The sequence below is a fragment of the Gastrolobium bilobum genome, unplaced genomic scaffold (assembly GCF_033153095.1).
Source record: "Gastrolobium bilobum isolate Gb01-03AN ecotype WA unplaced genomic scaffold, APGP_CSIRO_Gbil_v1 utg12160, whole genome shotgun sequence".
NCBI lineage: Eukaryota > Viridiplantae > Streptophyta > Magnoliopsida > Fabales > Fabaceae > Gastrolobium > Gastrolobium bilobum.
In genome coordinates, this window is record NW_026898262.1 from 64,553 (window position 1) to 83,897 (window position 19,345).

The 19,345-nt window shown below is 32.8% G+C and overlaps 3 protein-coding genes across 3 annotated transcripts; 1 reads left to right on the forward strand and 2 right to left on the reverse strand.

Moving 5' to 3' along the window:
* Positions 1-6,257: 6,257 nt before the first annotated feature.
* On the forward strand, positions 6,258-6,740 carry LOC133314290 (classical arabinogalactan protein 5-like). The gene has a single exon (XM_061515738.1). The coding sequence runs from the start codon at positions 6,258-6,260 to the stop codon at positions 6,738-6,740; it is 483 nt and encodes a 160-aa protein (XP_061371722.1).
* A 5,373-nt stretch (positions 6,741-12,113) lies between these two features.
* On the reverse strand, positions 12,114-12,934 carry LOC133314305 (blue copper protein-like). The gene is made up of 2 exons (XM_061515768.1): positions 12,734-12,934; positions 12,114-12,637 (listed from the first exon to the last, which is right to left on the reverse strand). The coding sequence occupies exons 1-2, from the start codon at positions 12,897-12,899 to the stop codon at positions 12,261-12,263; spliced, it is 543 nt and encodes a 180-aa protein (XP_061371752.1). The 5' UTR covers positions 12,900-12,934; the 3' UTR covers positions 12,114-12,260.
* Positions 12,935-17,458: 4,524 nt separating this feature from the next.
* Positions 17,459-19,322, reverse strand: LOC133314304 (RNA-binding protein CP31B, chloroplastic). Its single transcript, XM_061515767.1, has 5 exons — positions 18,937-19,322; positions 18,738-18,836; positions 18,176-18,460; positions 17,849-18,023; positions 17,459-17,759 (listed from the first exon to the last, which is right to left on the reverse strand). The coding sequence occupies exons 1-4, from the start codon at positions 19,279-19,281 to the stop codon at positions 17,889-17,891; spliced, it is 864 nt and encodes a 287-aa protein (XP_061371751.1). The 5' UTR covers positions 19,282-19,322; the 3' UTR covers positions 17,459-17,759; positions 17,849-17,888.
* Between the last annotated feature and the right edge of the window lie 23 nt (positions 19,323-19,345).

Sequence of the window (19,345 nt, forward strand, 5' to 3'; positions counted from 1 at the left end):
AACCTCTCCAACAATGGTGATAATCAAACTACCCTAGAGATGTTTCACTCAAACTCTCTCTAGAGATCTCTCAAATGCAAAGCATAAAGCTTTGCTCAAACAATCAAATAATTTTTCTCTCAAATTTGTTCTCTCAATATCTGACCTAGCCTCCACCCACAACTAATGAGTATATATAGAGGAGGTGGAAATTAGGGTTAAGGTTTTTAGGAAACCCCTCAAATGGGTTTGGGCTTAGCATTGAAGGAGGAAGCCCAACAACATCCTTATTCCGCTTATGAACATTCCTCTCTTCCCATATGGCAGACTATATCATACTTAAAACAACCCTAGTTGTTCATCATTCAACAATCATACATCTTCCCTCTCCACTTGGAGTTCCAACCATTCCCCACCATATTGTCCCCTCTAGCAATGTGATCCCTAAGCAAAATGTTACCTACCTTATTTCCACAATGATAGCATCCTTGTTGCTGCGCATAATATCCGATTGAATTATATATATATATATATATATATATATATATATATATATATATATATATAATATATATATATATATATATATAGGAGAGGTTATAGTTACTACCTCTTATTGTTACTATTTGTTACTAATAAATCGTAACCGTTGATTTTCGTCAATCTAACGGTTATAATTTATTGGGTCATACTTATTAATTAATTATTAATTTTTAATATATTATAATTGTTAGATTGACAGAAATCAACGGTTACGATTTAGTTGTAACAATAAGGGGTAGTAACTATAACCTTCCCCTATATATATATATATATATATATATATATATATATATATATATATATATATATATATATATATATATGGATTTTATAATAGTTATGTTGTAGGAAAAGTGATTGTGTAATGTTATAGAGATTCGTTTTGCATGCCGTAGTTTTTTTTTCAAAAAGTGTGGGCCCCACAAAATATTGTGTGTGTAGGAAAGTTTGTTGTGTCATATTAAATGACAAATGCAAACCCTTATATATATATTTATATATATAATAGACATCTTTTAATTCCGATATAAGAGTTAGAAGTCTTACTTTCTATCTTGATCGTTGATTTCCGTCCATCTAACGGTTGTCATTTATTTGAAATTAATAATAATTAATTGGTATAACTCAATAAATTACAACTGTTAGATGAACGAAAAACAATGGTCAAGATTGAAAATAAGCCTTCTAACTCTTATACCAGAGTCAAATGATCTCTTTCCATATATATATATATATATATATATATATATATATATATATATATATATATATATATATATATAGAGAGAGAGAGAGAGAGAGAGAAAGAAAGAGAGGTAGGATCCTTTGACACCAGTGTCAAATTTAAAGTTTGACACCTCATCTGAAAGTCGTTAAATATAAAAATCCATGGTGTCACATACTTACAAATCAGAGTCGTTGATCTTTTTTGATCTAATGGCTCTCAGATAAAGTGTCAAACTTTAAATTTGACATCAAATCCTAACTGTTGATTTCCGCCAATCAACGATTATTATTCATTGAAAATTAATAATTAATTAATAAGTTTGATTCTCAATAAATGATAACCGTTGATTGACGGAAATCAACGATTAGGATTTGATATCAAATTTTAAAGTTTGACACCGGTGTCAAAGGATCCTATCATATAGATATATATGTGTAGGGGGGAATTATTCTCATGTTCCATGAGATTAGTTTTTCCTCCTACACATCCTTCGTTAATTGTGCAACCTTTTTACTTTTTTAGGTGATGAACCCCACCATCATATGTATATAGCAATGTTATTAAAATCGGTCCGGTTAATGACCTGGTTGAGGTACCGGGTCACTGGTTGAACCGCATGACCCGGTGATTATATATAAATCTATAATTTATATTAAAAAAATTACAAATTACTCAAATAGCAAAAAAAATAATATAAATTCTACATATTTTAATATAAAAAATAATAAATTATACATTATTGTCGAGTAAAGGATCAAATAAACATATAATGCTTGTGATTTTGGCGTTTCAGGTTCAGTAAATGACATCTTTAACTATAAAGCAAATCAAAATTTTCTACATAGTGCATAATTGAGATAATATAAGTTTGTAGGTACATAACTTATGTAAGACAATAAGTAACAGATCACTCAAATATGTCAATTATGATTTTTTTTTTGGAAATATTTTTTTTTTAAAACCCGGCATGGGTCACCGATTTTCACCAAAATCAACCGGGTCTGGTACTGGACCGATCCAATATGATAATCGGACTGGTCAGATGATCGATTCACATGATTTCGGGTCGACCCAGCCGGTTCGGTCCGATTGTCACAACATTAGTCTATAGATTAGATTCCCCTTCTCATGTTATATGAGAATATATAAGCCATATATATACATATATGCATGAGGTATGATCCTTTGACGCCAGTGTCAAATTTGAAATTTGACACCTTATCTGAGAGCCGTTAGATCAAAAAAGATCAACAACTCTGATTTGTAAGCATATGACACCATTGATCATTTTTTATCTAACGACTATCAGATGAAGTGTCAAATTTCAAATTTGACACTGGTGTCAAAGGAACCTACCTTTCCCTCTCTCTCTCTCTCTCTCTCTCTCTCTCTATATATATATATATATAGGATTAATTTTCTTATTTTACATGAGAAAATTTTCTCATGCTACATACACAATACATATACATGAGTAAGATCCACAAAAAAGTGAATAGACAAAAAAATAAGGTGAGATCCTTCTTTTAATTGTGTGTAATATGAAAAAATATTTTCATATAAAATGAGAAAATTATTCATATATATATATATATATATATATATATATATATATATATATATATATATATATATATATCATGTGAATATCATATTTGTTTTCCTATCTTTCATTTTATTCATGTTGTTAATTGTTTTGATCTTTTTTCATTTTCATTCTGTTTTTCTTCAATATAATAATGTGTCGTGTTTTTCTTAATCACAATTCCTTGTGCATATATAATTACCTGATCTTAAATTTTAAAAACTAATTTTTATTCTTCTAATTTTTTAATTTAAATAATGGTCTGTGCTCTTGATGCCTTGTCTTCCGGATGTAAGACACTCTTCACACCACTCTTATTTGCAACATCCTCCTCTCTTTCACTATTGCTAGGCCAACGTAACTAAGTGGAAACTCCCTAAACCCATACTACTAGCCTAAACTTTTCCCAATTTATTGAATACTATATAATATTATCATTTTTAATCGATACAATACTTATATATATGACTTTAATATTTCTACAGTGAATGTAGATAACTTACTTACATGCACTCCTAAAATGACGTCATTTTGAGTTAAAAAATTAAATGAGAAAAACTATTATAACACTTAAATAAATTATAATTATAAAAATACCTTGATTTCTACCCCAAAACGACGTCATTTTGGGATCAATGTAGGTAAGTTATCTACATTGACTGCAGAAAAAATGAATCCTATATATATATATATATATATGAATACAAAAAAATATTTCTGCAATTACTGTAGATACGTTATCTGCATTTACTCCTAAAATGACGTCGTTTTGAGATTGAAAAATTAAGTAATTATAATTAAAAAGACTGTAATAACCCTTAAATAAATTAAAATTATAAAAATATCATGATTTTCGTCCCAAAATGACGTCGTATTGGATTTACTGCAGACAACTTATCTGCAAAAAAAAAAACGAACCCATATATATATATGTGTGTGTGGGGAGGGGGGGTTAAATATTTCTACAGCCACTTTAGATAAATTTGTCTACAACTACATTTTTTAACTAAGTTTGACCAGTAAGACAAAAAAATTGCATTTTCTCTCTTTGCCATGTCAGCCGACAATGTCTTAGGAGAGAGAAAAAAGAATAACTTTATTGTTATAACTATGTCTTACTGGTCAGACTTAATTAAAAAAAGATAGTTATAGATAATGTTATCTAAAATGACTGTAGTCTGTAGAAATACTTTTTCATATATATATATATATATATATATATATATATATATATATATATAACAAAATGATTTGTAATGTGACTGTATATAAGTATTGGTGCAGTCACATAGAAACTATGTCATTTTGTGTGGAATAAAGAAAGTTTGCGTTTAGAATTAATTGTAGAAAATAGAATATTATATTTATTTCCACCTTTGTATGGTTATGATTCCTTATATTTAATGTTTTATATTTATTTCTATCTTTGTATGGTTATGATTCCCCATATTTAATGCTTTCACACTATAAAATGATGTAGTTTTATATCACTGCACCAATCCTTAGGTGCAGTCACTGTATATCTGCTAAACCCTATATATATATAAAACATTTCTCCTGTCACTTGAGATAAATTATCTCAAGATATACTTTTTAACTATGTATTACAGGTAGTAGATAGTTATAACTTATAACATTAAAATTATTTTTTCTCTCTATCCCCAGTCACTTTTCAAAACTTGTTTGCTAATGTGGAGAGAGAAAAAAACTTAACATTACAACTATGTACTACCTATAATACATAATTAAAAATGATAGCTTGAAATAAGTTTATCTCAGGATAAATGTTATATATATATATATATATATATATATATATATATATATATATATATATATATATGAGTTCGCTTTTTATGCAGTCATTGCAGATAAGTTATTTGCAGTAAGTCCAATACGACGTCGTTTTAGGACGAAAATCATGGTATTTTTATAATTTTAATTTATTTTATGATTATTATAGTCTTTATAATTATAATTTTTTAATCTTTCAATTTCAAAACAACGTTGTTTTGGAAATAAATGCAGATAACTTATCTGCAGTAACTGCAGAAATATTTTTCTATGTATATACACACACCATTTTAGGATCGTTATACTACACTAAGGAAAATTACATCAGATTATTTATATATATATATATATATATATTTTTTTATATTTCACCTCTTAAGTTTAAAACTAGTCTATAATATATTAAGTTGAAATCTAAAATAATGAATATTATCATTTTATGTACAGATGTTGACAGTATACGCATTAGCCAATTTTAGAAGCAAATCAGACTTATAATCTATTACATATCTTTCTTAAAAACAAATCTAAACCAAATCAGATCTATAATATGTCACATATTTTTCTTATTGTTTCATTCTTGAAGGATTAGCTATGTCCAATCTCATTATTGATATCTTTTTATTGGATTTGTGTGCTCTGTATCTATGTGAAAGATACTTTAGAGACTAATGAATTATCGTACACAATAAGAAAATAGCATAGGCAAGATGTGGGGCAACGAGAGAGTGTGTCATATAGATTTTATCTCTTATTTATAAAACAAATAAGAGATTATTTGTGGGTAGAAAATTTTTGAACCTTTGATGAATTTTTGAGGGTCCAATGCTTGATCTATAGCTATTCGATTAGGATTAGTATAATTAAAAAAAAAATCTTATTTTTTTGACTTTTGAGCCCTTTAGAATATGGATTTTTATGGCAGATCCATAACAGTTATAATTTATTTTATCATGATTCATCTAGTAAAAGAAAAAAAAAAATCTGTCATAATTATCACAAAAAAAAATCATAATTACAAAACTATTCATAACATTTTATTGTCGAATATAAATCATTTCCATTATTAAAGTTATGTTTTATACATATATTTGAGAGAATATAAGGATATTTGATAGAATACATATATTATAACATGGGTTTTATAATTCTCATTTGACATGAGAATTCAAATTTTCCTCCACACCTTTCGATTTCTGTGCTGACATGGATCCTACATATAATTTTTTCTAACACATGGGCCCCACATGTTTTTTATCTCTACAACATAAGAATTGAATTCTTATTTAACATAAAAAAATCAAACCCCTTATAACATTCACTCATTCATCCGATTATCAAGCTACACAAATGACAACCATTAGCAATTAGTATTTGATAGAATATAAGTATATGAAAGGAAACAAAATATTGAAGATTGTATTTTAAAATGTGATAAATCAAGTCCATATTATTATTATTATTTTATTTTCCCCTCCTCTTGTTATCATATTATATTCGTCGCTGATTGACACGAACAGTCCCCTTTTCCTATATATATACACACTCTTGCCCTCTCTTTTACTTTTGTTTCTCTCTTCTCTTCTCATTTAGACATTTACTTACCCTTTCTCTTTTTGCCTTAAAGCTATGGCCAAGTTTGCGTTTCTCCTTTTCCTTACTTTACTGGCTACCTCCGCTCTCGGTCAATCTCCTTCTCAGCCACCGGCTCACTCTCCCGGCGCCACCCCCAGGAACTCTCCGACGCCACCTTCATCCCCTAAAGCCACTCCTCCCACCTCCAAAGCTGCACCTCCTACCGCCACCGCCACCGTACCCGCTCCCTCTCCCGTATCTCACTCTACTCCTCCTCCTCAGATATCGTCTCCACCTTCCCCAACTCCTTCCTCAGCCCCAACCACCGCCTCTCCGGTTGCTTCTCCCACCGAATCTCCTCCGGCTCCTGCCGTTCCCACCGGCTCTCCCACTCTCTCCCCTGTTTCCGGACCCGCCGCCAGCGAAGGTCCAGCGGAGTCTCCCTCTTCTCCACCGGCTAATAGCGGCGCCGCCTTCCTCAGAGTCGCCGTCGGTGGATCTGTAGCCGCCGTCGCCGCCGTGGCGTTGCTGATGTAGATCTGATGCGTGGCGTTGTCGGTAGTTAGGGTTTTATAATTTTATTAGTATTATTATGAGTACGAGGTTATGTTCGGTTGGAGTTAAGAGACAATGAACATTAGTATTATTTGTTTATTTCGATTTTAATATTTTCAGATTGTGATTACGATTATTTAGTGGTGGACGATGATGATGATTTTGATAGTGATTGCTAGGAGGTCTTTTGTTTTCTGTTAGGGTTTGATTCGGATAGCTTGACTCTCTCAGACTACTATTATCATTATTATTTATTATTATTATTATCGCTTTGATTATGGATCATTTATTTGCATTTGTTTAATAGTTTTTTATTCTTCGTATTTGCTTAACTAAATTGTTGGTTGCTTCTTGGATTCAAATTTGAGAATCATAAATAACGAGTGAGATAGAGCTTATCCCCTTGTTATGTGAAGGGATTATGCTATAATTTGATGACTATAGATTGATTTTGTTGCGTGCGTGAGACGCGGGATCTGAGCGAGGAAGAGAGGGAGGGAGTGAACTCGTTGAAGAAACAGGTTTTTGTCGTGTTTTGGTGTCTGTAAACATGAGCCTGTGACAGCTGTAGTGGAGTGTTCTACTTTTGTGTTTTTTTTGTTTGGTTTCCTTTTTGCTTTAATTATTTATGATTATTTTGTTGGTTTGAAAGCGTAAGATAGAATTCATGGACAAAAAGTACGTTTTGATGTTGGTGAATGGGAAAAAAGGTGGACTTGTGCTTTAACAAGTGTCACATGTCAACACCTACTAGCGGCATTTCATGTGTCACGGATGCATGTGCTTCGCGACACATACAAGGAAAAGATGGTCTACCTGTCGATATTTTGTTATAAAGGCTAAAAACATAACACTTGTTTATTCTCAAAGGTTTTTATTTTGCTAAGTGCGCATGATCATGGCAGGGAGGAAAACAAAAGTTTCCTCTCTGTTCTTATTTGATGATAGAAAATGAAATTTACTGCGTCTGATTGATTTCTCTCTTGGTTATAGTCTTATAGAAGTGGCATCCTCTTGAATTTAGAGAATTTGAACAAACTCTATGCGGGGGATTTGTAAGAGATTATAATGTATTAATGTGGTTTGAATTCGAACCACTTAACTTTTTAATGTTGAATTTAGCATGAAAGTCATTTCTTTAATAAAATTTTTTACTCGTCTATTTCTTCTCAAGCCTAGATATTTGATTAATATAGTAGGGTGCAGTAATGTTTTTTACGCAACTTATGTCTGCGTTATGCGATGCATTCCTGGTGGTGACTGGAGTAATTGGCCTTCTATGGTTGATGCCTGTAGTATCCAACATGAAATTGTAGTATCCCGTGAACTAGGGATTGTGGGGATGGTAGTGGTTGTGTTTTCATAATTATCATTGTTAGTGGTTTGCGTTCTAAGTACATAGTTATAATTATAACTTATAATATTAAAGTTAATTTTTTTTTTTAGACAACGACCAAAGTGCTATATTTTTTTGTAAAAAATTATCTGAATGTCATGTTTTGTAAACTTTTTTTTCAAAATGTCACGTTATCTAATTCGCTACAACATCTGGCAAGGTAGATGTTGACACGTGTTAGAAGGTGCATGGCCATGTAAACCGATGTACAGTGCAACAAGATAATGTGACCGATGTACAGTGCAACAAGATTAAGTGACATCAAATATGCTATGCAGCATAGCATGTTTAGTCAGTTTCTGACACGTGGCAAACGTCAAGTTATGTGTGTGTCATAAAATAATTTAAATTAATATAAAATTAAATTAAAATAATTAACAAACATAAATTTCATTAAATTCATTAACACTCTTAAATTAAATTACATTACCTAACGGTTCAAAAAAAATTAACTTAACTTAAACTAAATCAAATGAAATTAATTAACATTCCTAAAAATAATTAATTAATAGTTATAAAATAATTTAAATTAATATAGACGAAATTAAACTGAAATAGTTAACAAATATAAATTACATTTAATTCATCAATAATTAAATAAAATAGTTCAAAAAAATGTAACATAACTTAAGCTGAATTAAATGAAATTAATTAACATTCCTAAAAAAAATTTAAACTAATATAGATTGAATTAAACTAAAATAATTAACTTTATTTATTTTAGAAGCATTAATTAATTTCATGACACACCCATAACATGCTATGTAGCATAGCATAACACGTTTGCCAAGTGTCAGAAAGATGACTAAGCATGCTATGTTGCATAGTGCAATGTGTCAGAGAAGCCGACTAAACATGCTATGCTGCTTAGTAACTTACGTGACCATACCTTCTGCCACGTGTTAACACCTAACTCGCCAGGTGTTATAGCGAGTTAGGTGATGTGACATTTTGAATTTTTTTTTTTGTAAAGTGTGGCATTCAGATAATTTTTTGTAAAAAATGTGACACTTTGATCATTGTTCTTTTTTTTTCTATTCAGAAATTATTGGCTGATGTGGAAAGAGATAAAAAAATAATTTTAATATTATAATTAAATAATTTTTGTAATACATAATTATAATTATAATAAGTGATATAAAATAAAAAAAATTCAGCAAGATAAGAAAAAAAGACCCTTCGTTAATTTTGCCTTGATTTTCAGAAAGATGGTCTTTGGGCTTAAATTTCTACCTGAGTAACTATTCATTCTGTAGCAACAAGTGAAAAGTACACGATGATGGACTGAGAATGGAACGGAACCCGAAGTATGGCATGAGAACTAGGAACTTCCTTGTTTGTCTTGTATTTGGATCTTCTGCAGTTTCTTTGCTTTGTCATTCTATGATGTCTCCTCCCTCTCATCCCCAACAAAATGAATACAAAATGTTTTCCTAAAAATTCGAAATGGTGATAGCAGATTTTTAATTCGAGTCTCATTTACTGTGTCTCTCAACATTGGATTTTTAACAAGAGAAAATTGTCTTGTCTTCGAACTACTTCCAACTAAAAGAGAGTTGAATTTTATTTTTTATTTTTCTTGATGGTATTTTATTGAAAGGGCAGGGGATTTAAATTCCACAATTGTAACTTAATCGATATGGTCTTTATTATAAATTTGACCAACCATGATAATATCACTTAGTCGACTAAGCCTAGTTCTAGTCACGGGTCAACACTTCTTTAGGTCTTTCAAAAGGGATAAGGAGTTTGCATCAGCATCCTCTTCTTCCTTCTTCATCTTTGTTCCACTATTCTTCCAAAATAATACATTGGACATTAACACTATTGTTATTTAACCAGGCACAAAATACAAAGATTAAAAATAAAGTATGGTTTTCGGTTAGGGTTAGTTAGCAAATAAAAAGTCTTTCATAATGTAGTAGTCCAAATTTATGAGAATTGAGAGTAAATTTTATCCGGCTTTTAAACGTTATCATGGTTAAATTATTGGGAAATACAATTGTTTTATGTACATATAAAAAAGTGGGTACGATCACTTTTTCGTTTTTCTCTCTTTTAGATAATGAATTTTATTCACTTTTTTGTATGTGCATAAAATAAAATTGTCGCCTGAAAAATGTATTCTCTAAATCATTAGGCTATTTTAGTTTGACATTTTTACCAAGATTTTTGTATTTTTAATAATTTTAGTTAGGCCCTTATTGGCTTATAATTGTTAGACTCTTAGAGCTCGTTTGTTGGACATGATAGGATAAAAATAAGATATGATATGGAGCTGATAAGGATAGGATATGATATGGGGCTGATAAGCCTATATCATATTTTGTGTTTGATGAGCACCTGATTAGCAATATGATAAGATTATGTAGAAGGAGAAAGGAAAAAAAGAAAAGAAAATATAATGCAATAAATACAAATAAATTGGGAAGTGTGAGAATATATTGGGTAGGTGGGAATTTACTGGGTATTTAATATTGATATCCTATCCTATTAAATCTTAACCCAGCTCCCCCTATAAGATAAGAAATCATGCATTGATAAAATGAGACAATAGATAAATTAATCATATCCTATTGACCCACCAAACAAGAGATAAGAGTAGGATATGATAAGTTATCCTATCCTATCTTCCTTATTAGGTGCTCCAAACATGCCCTTAATGGATTGTTATGCTGCGGCTATGTTACTTTACAAGATTTAGAAACTCAATTAAAGTTTTCATTACTAATGAGAATTTATTTAAAAATTTAGTTAAAATACACAGGCCTTCTCGTAAAAATTTAAATTACAATATTTTTTTTGTAAATTCAATGCAAATATAAGGACTTATAAAGTAATTTTGTCTATTTTAATTTTTGGTTGTATGGAGAAGTATTAAGTGATTTCCATTCCAAACATGGTAAATTTTTCAACAAAAACCGTTCCAAAATTTCTTCATGAGCATAGTATTTCCAAAACTTGGCCATTTGATACAAGGAAAAAATTTGGATTTTCGGGAAATTGAAATTGGTAATCATATTTATCTATCTTTGGTATAAGGATTGTTACAATTTTTTTCGAAAAAATCATATTCTCATGTGTAAAGAATCAATTCAATCTAAAAGTTTAAATTGTTAAATGAAGATCCATCAATGATTTATATACTTCTCTAACATGTCCCCTCATACAAAAGCCTATTGGACTTAAATGGTGGATATTACATAGACTCATCTTATCTATACTAAGAAACTCCACAAAGACTTGATTAGTTGTTTATTAAAGTGGGGGCGGTGAGGATCAAACGCTCTGATACCATATAAAAAAATCAATTTAACCAAAAGTTTAAGTTGTTAAGTGAACGTTCATCAATGATTTATATACTTCTCTAAGAAGTTTTTTTTAAAGCTTTTTGAACCAAAATGCTATCTAAGAATGAGAAAATTTCACACAGCTTTTTGGTAGCATTCACGATAATATTTTGACCTACCAAACAACATTTTGATAATATTATCAAAAAATTCATTCTCCTTGAGAATCATGATTTACAGACATAAATTTTTTCCCCTCTATCAAACGGTTCAGCTCATGTAGTTTACACCTGTAATCTATTTGGATGGGCAATTTGGCATAGATCTATCTATTAAAATACTATAAAAGAGAAATTTACGGGGATGAAATTGAAGGAGTACTTTTTTAATTTGCTCTTAAATAAATTTCTTTTATTTGGTATTGACTCAAATCACTCAGGTTGGTGGTTTATCCATCTTAAAATGAAAAGTGTTTCCCTTTACGCTAAGCTTTTATGTATAAAAAAAGAGAGCATGTATAATGTTTTTTCCCCCCCTGATAAAAAGCATATATAATATTAGTAAGCAGTATATATATTAAACAAAAAAAAAATGAAAACAATCTTAATAAGCAGTAATCACTCTATTTATCAAAAAGAAAAAAAAGAAAAACATGCGAGATTTCCTAGATAATTATTACTACAAGAACCTCGATCAATACTCGTACAAGAATCTGAATAGATCAAACAAGAAAGCAGAGTACTAATACTAATAATAATATAAGAACCAAAGAAACCATGGAAGCACTGCCTCTGTCCTGGCTATATGAGGAGAAACTCATACAAGACGCAGAACATAGTAGGAGATGCATGAAACAATCACCATGGCAACAATTGGTGAGAGACTACTCGCTGAAGATGAATTTGGTCTAGTGGTGGTGGTGGTAGGTGTGTTGCTATCAGAAGGTGAACCGTTCCCTGATGATGGTGTTGCTGAAGGAGCAGTGGCTTTTCCAGCCTTAACAGTAACAGCAAGTTTCATGCCACCAGCACAATGTCCAGGAACTGCACATATGAAGTAATGAGTGCCAGCAGTTTTGAGGGCAATGGTGGTGGCTCCACTACTGTCTGTATTAATTGAATTCCCTGTAGTGCAGGATTTGTAATCACTCTCTTTAACTTCATCCACTGTGTGCCCAGCTCCATAGTTGAACACTTTCACATAAAAAAAAGGTACATGAGTTTGGAGACTAATAGCATAACATTGTGTTTGAAATAAATAAATAAATAAAAAGGTTAACTAGTTCTTACCAAGACTATCACCAACTGCAAAGGTCTTGGCACTAGTCCATGTGCTATAATCAGCACCAATTGCCCAACCTGAAGTATCTCCCACTGTGTAGACAGTTGCCAGGGTTGGCAGGGCCATGTTAATTGCTAGAAATAAGCCCAAAACCAACGCATTAGAGAATGCCATTTGATGAGATAGTGAGGGGGGGAAAGAGACTACAGAGGAGGCTCTGGCTATGATGTTGGAGAATGGTTTTGCTTTATATTATTATAAGAAGGGCATGGGAGTTGTTAGATTAGGCCCAGTTTGTCTCATTTTGCATGTGGATGACTTGTGTTACACTTCATACCTAATGGTTAGAAAAGATGGTCTTTTGTGTTCTTTCTAACTCCCATTATGAGATGTGAAATAGTGGTTGAGTGGAATTATTCTGTTGCAATTACAATGCCGTTGACAAGACCTGCCAATAAGATTTCACCTGTAGTAGTCTAAGATGTATTGCTAATGAAGAAACATGAAGGGGAGATTAGGTTCATATACCTATCTCCTTTGCCTGCCCAATATTTAAACTCTGTTATCTTTAGTGTTATCTTTTTGTTTTATGGAAATGCATGATTCTAATATTGTAACTATATGACCCCACTACATGTCGTCATAATTACATATGCAAGATCATGGTTTGAAAATGAATGCTTGCTTAGAACCTACTCTTTGTGGTGCACACAACAACGCAATTCCTAACGCGTCATATATCCGAACCCTTTACCATGAACCAAAGAGTTTCCAAATAATATTGGTATGCCAAAAAGGTATAATTCATGACCAATAATTCACATTTTCTTTTTTGTTTTTAGATTTTTTTTTCCCCCCCTCTTTTAAGTATGAGATTAATCTCTACTTAAAAAGATTGAGGCTCTTCCCATAAATACCTTTTGACATTGAAAAGAACTCTCAAACGAGTGAGTAATTAACATACGAGTAATGGAATATAATTTTCTCTCTATAAAATTGGACCTACTCAACCACACAAGGCTCTTTACAAAAAAAATTGTTTTATCACGCAAAAGATTAGAGTTTGGTTCCTAGAGATTCCTTAGGAGGGAAGCAAAAAAGAGCAAGTCAGCAGAGAAAAATGTGGTGAACGTGGCAACGGAGAGAAGAAAATCTTTGTGGCGACAAAAAATGGGGTTTGGGAAAGAATGTGACATACTAAATCTTGATCCTAACTGCTTACCAAACATGAGAACGATTGAAAGTTTGAAGCCTTGGCGATGAACCCATTATGGGTTAGTCATTAAATTTGGATTAGCAAAAAGCAACTCAACTCATTCGATTTGTGAATGTGTGTACAGATTCATAAAGATGGAATGGTTGGAGCAGTTGGGTCCCTTGCTTTCAGCCCAACTACTACTATGCTTTTAGAGTCAAGAAAACAATCATCACCGTTGAAAGGTTTCCAGCTATTCAGCTGATTTTTATTGGCAAAGGAAACAATAATTATGCAGACGTATAGCATTCACACTGTAATTAGTGATAAGATAAAAGCAATTTGGTTTATCAGATCTTAACAGCATGAGATAGAAGCTGATAAGACCATAAAAAATGAAAAAGGCAGGAACAAAAAATGTCACCATGTGAGTGAAACAGTAGCATCACCAACAGATGTTGGTTGAGTTGCCACATAAGTTTGTTCTTCACCTTGTATTCTTATGTTTGAATTTCCTATGTCATTGGAAGTAATATTCGTATAAATTTACTAGGCCATACATTTTGTAAAATAAAAATTTGGATTGACAACCCTTTTAATGTTTAAAAAAAGGTGGTAGGGAATGAAATTTATTATTGAAAAGCTCATGACTTTACAAGATGTCCGAGCGTCTTGAATGATTAAAGTTAAATGCTTTTTCTTTTTTTTTGACCGGGCAGATTGGTCGCATCCCTTAGGGTGTGAAAGTCCTTTATCTGTTGGTTTGATCCAATTATGTATCTCTTCTTATGACATCCATCAGGTCAGGAACCTTATGTTAACTACCGCGTTCTATTTCAAGTAACCTTCGTAAGGTGGATTTGATATTTGATTTAAGATCTAGAAGAGAGTAGCATCTTTGGTATCATTGGCTACGTTCTTCTCTCGGTCGTAGTGGGAAAAACAGATTCTTATGGGTGAAACATTTTAACTTTAGCACCTCATAAAAATTGCTCATCAAAATACACAAAACATTCATGTAAATGTCATTTCGTTAAGCCCAACGTAATATTTAGGCGTAATATTATCATCAGTGGATGAATTAAGAGTAAACACTCGATTCAAATAGCATATTATATCTAGTCTAATCTATACCCACAACACAAGTTGCTAGCAAGCAATGCCTTAGAGATAGCCCTAATCACAACAAAAAGACCCTACCAACCATCAGAAGTCCCACAAACCACTAGGCTAGATACTTTTGTAAAGTTGAACAACATCAACATCAACATCAACAACGTCTTTATCCTAAATTAATTGGAGTCGGTGGTAGATGAATCCAAATAAAAGATACAAAAAGGTTGGAAAAAAAAAACATACAAGTAAAAATAAAAATAAATAAATAGAATAGTAATAATATATATATATATAAAAGTAAAAAAGAAAGGGAAAAGAAGAAGAGGGAGAAATGAAGGGAAAAAGGACTAAAAAGGGACCATCTGGAACATAGGAATAACAACGAGTCTAACCATCCACCATGCTTATAGCTTTTCTCCATTCCGTTCTAAGGCATACCATCTGCCAATCTATATCTCACTCCATTAAATCTTGTTTTACTACATTCCCCCAAGTAAGTTTCGGTCTACCTCTACCTCTACCTCTTTTTGTGTTGAGCTCTTGGTAACAAACTTATGTTCTTACGGGAGCATCCAGGGGCCTTCTCATTACGTGCCCAAAACACCTCAATCTATGTTCTCTCATCTTCTCAACCACCGGTAGTACTACTACCTTTCGTCGAATATCTTCATTTCTTATCTTATTTATCCTCGCATAACCACACATCCACCTTAACATCCTCATCTCTGCTACTCCCATTTTATGCTCATGTTGCCTATGTGCTGGCTAACATTCAGCTCCATATAGCATTGCAGGTCTTACTGCTGTTTTATAGAATTTTCTTTTTAACTTAAGGGAGATTTTGTGGTCACACAAAAACCCCGATGCACTGCGTCATTTCATCCACCCTACTCTGATTCTATGATTTACATCCTCATCAATCTCTTCACCTTTTTGCAAAATGGAGCCCAGGTATTTAAAAGCGTCTTTCTTGGGTACCTCTTGACCACTTAGATGCACGGGATCTTGGTCTACATCTCTTACTAGAGAAAACTCACACTTCAGATACTCAGTCTTGCTTCGACTTAATGTGAATCCTTTAGATTCCAATGTGCTTCTCCACAATTCAAGTTTTCTATTAACATCATCCTTGCTCTCATCAATAAGCACAATATCGTCTGCAAAAAGCATACACCATGGCACTTCCTCTTGAATATCTTTTGTTAGTTCATCCATAACTAAGGCGAAGAGATAAGGACTTAGAGCCGACCCTTGGTGTACACCTACCATGATAGGAAAATAACTTGTTGTTCCGTTACAAGCTTTCACACATGTAGTAGCCCCATCATACATATCCTTGATTGCCTTTACATACTTTGACAATACCTTTTTCTTCTCCAGAACCCACCATAAAAATTTCCTTGGAACCCTATCATATGCTTTCTCAAGGTTTATGAACACCATATGTAAGTCCTTTTTCTTTTCTCGATATTTTTTCATTAGTTGTCGCATCAAGAAAATAGCTTCCATGGTACATCTTCCTGGCATAAATCCAAATTGATTTACAGAAACTTTGGTATCTCTCCTCAAGCGATGCTCAATAACCCTTTCCCACAACTATTCATCAATGCAAAACCTTGATTTACTTTTGTAAAGTTGATCTTGTTAAAAATTGTTGTGGATATCTCAATGCAAAACCTAATGATGAATAGTATAGGAGCAATCGTAATAAAAGTTACCACACTTGCAACCATAAAACGTTTGAAGGAGCTCAAAAGTCAAAGCAACAAGCACAATAATAAGCGCTTATGTAACTACTTTAGAGCGGAAATAATGCAGAACAGATTAGACACGAAAATAAGCAGCTGCTTCCGTGACTGTTTATTAAAACTGTCAGCGCTCAGCAGCATATATTTCCTCCAAGGCTCAAATAAATGTCATACTATAATGCTACCGTGTCTATTATAACACTAAAAATCCATTCAGAAGAAACATTACTATTTATGAGTTACTACAGTAGAGATTTACATGCATTGGCAGACTTCCCCATTTGTTGACAAAATATAACATGTATAGGGAACTCATTATGCAAGAATCTGACATGGGGCTATGAACAAGCAATCATACGTAAGTCTTAATGTTAGAAGGGAGTGCATTCAGGCCAACCCTTCAAGCCACAATCATAGATTAAGATATAGAACTAGAGTTAATGCCGTAAGACAGGTCTTTTGTCTTTACAGCAATTACTATCTTTCACAGCCAAAGAAAGAAAGAAAAAAGTCTTAGAGCTACATTGAAAGACAAATCCACAAAACAAGCCTCAAGTATTAATAGAAATGGTTTGTAACATCACACACGTTTTATGTTCAAGCTTGTCTCTCCCCCTCTTTGAATGGTTTTGTTTTGTTTTGTTTCCTTCTGGTAGATTTCGAACAAATAATCTTAATGTCCCCCATATATTAAATAAAAAAGTATTAGATAGACCACATCAACATGTCATTTCGAAGTAACCAGTAAAGCTGCAAACAACATCACTAATATAGATATATTTCTCGCTTTCTTAAGATAAACTAGCATGGCAACAAATGTTACATTATGCAAAGAAAATATCTCGATTCCATTGAGATGTGCTCATTCATTTACAATGGCTATTCATTTTCATTTCTGGAATCACAGAAATGCTCTTGCTTACACATTCATTTCTTGTATCTCTTGAACCTCTGGTTTATAAAGGTGCAAACCACCTGCAAAACACGTATATTTAAGTCAATCGAAGGCTTTACATCATCAGTAAGAATGAAAAACAACCAAAACGTCTGAAGCAAGAACATACAACATCGATAATATTGATATGCAGCAAGGAAGTAATGATATCAATCAGCTTTGTCAGCTTCTTCCCCATTCACACTCAACTCAGAAGATTTATCTTCAGACCTTGCACTCTCCTCTACTGGTTGTTGAACGAATCGCGTACTACGTGCCACCCTGATTGGCCTCCCCATAAAAATCTGCAGCAGAACGATTTTTCCCATGTGTCACTCCGACTAAAAATGGTGTTACAAATGCTAAGAATGTACAGAGAAGAATTGCAAGAATGACATTACCCATACTCATAATCGGATTTAAAATAAAGAAACTGATGAAAGAAACCCCAAGTTACCTTTCCTTCAAACTCAGAAAGAGCTGCATCAGCTTCTTTCTTGGACTTGAAGGACACAAATCCATAACCAGATGATCTTCTAGGGTTTTCATGAAATATAACCTCTGCAGAAACAACTCTACCACTTCCCGAGTCAAAAAACTCCTTGAGATCGTTAGACCGCACTTCATAGGAAAAGTTTGCTACAAACAAGTTAAATGTTACTGGCTTTCGTTGCACAGGGGGTGGAGTTTTCTTCTTTTTTATATGAGCATAATTGAGTTTTATAATGCGACCCTCAAACTCCTACGCAGCATTCAAAGAAATGAAAATCAAAATAACATCAAGGTCCCTTACGAAATATACTTGTGAGTAAAATCAGTAAATGAGGTTGCCAAAGTGTAATCCATAACTATAGATACATACAAAGACCAATGCTTAATCACACAGAAAAATGAAAATGAAAATGGAAGCTGTGAATTTTTTCATCTCATCCCAATTTTAGGGATACCAAACAGTGTGTGAGTGTTAACAAGTCCACAGAAGATGAAAGACAATAGCAAACAAAAAGATAAGACCTTACATACGATTCAAGACTATTGAGAGCCGCAAGAGCCTCTTCAGGGGAACCCATTTCGACAAACGCCAAACCCCTGTTTCTGGATTTGTTATACATAGAAAGCTTAAGCCCAAAAACAAACATAAACCCTTGTCAGACCAAAAAAAAAAAAAAAACGAAAAAACCTTAAATTAACCGAAAAAGAAAAGAAAAGAAAAGAAACCTCAACTTGGAGGACTTTCCCATGTCTCTCGAACAAAGAACGAATATCTTCAGGGGTACTCGTCCAAGGCACGTTCAGAGCGAGCAATCTGGTCCGAGAAAATTCTTCACTGTCTTCCTCGGTTTCTTGGGTTTGTTCTGAGGAAGTAGAGGCGAGTTTGGTTCTAATAAGGTTTGGGGTTTGGGCGAGGGATAGACGCAGAAGGTGAAACGAAGAGGGTGGTTGACAAAAAGAGATTTTGGTGACTGAGTTGATGGATTGGGAAGATGAAGAGAAAGAGTTTAGATTGTGTTGAGTGGATAACTGAGTTGTTGAAGTTAAGCAGAGAAGACGTTGTAGCGCCATTACGCACAGGTTTTTGGGTTGCCGAGGGAAAGGGAAGTGCCACTGCCAAGTGCCAACTGAAATG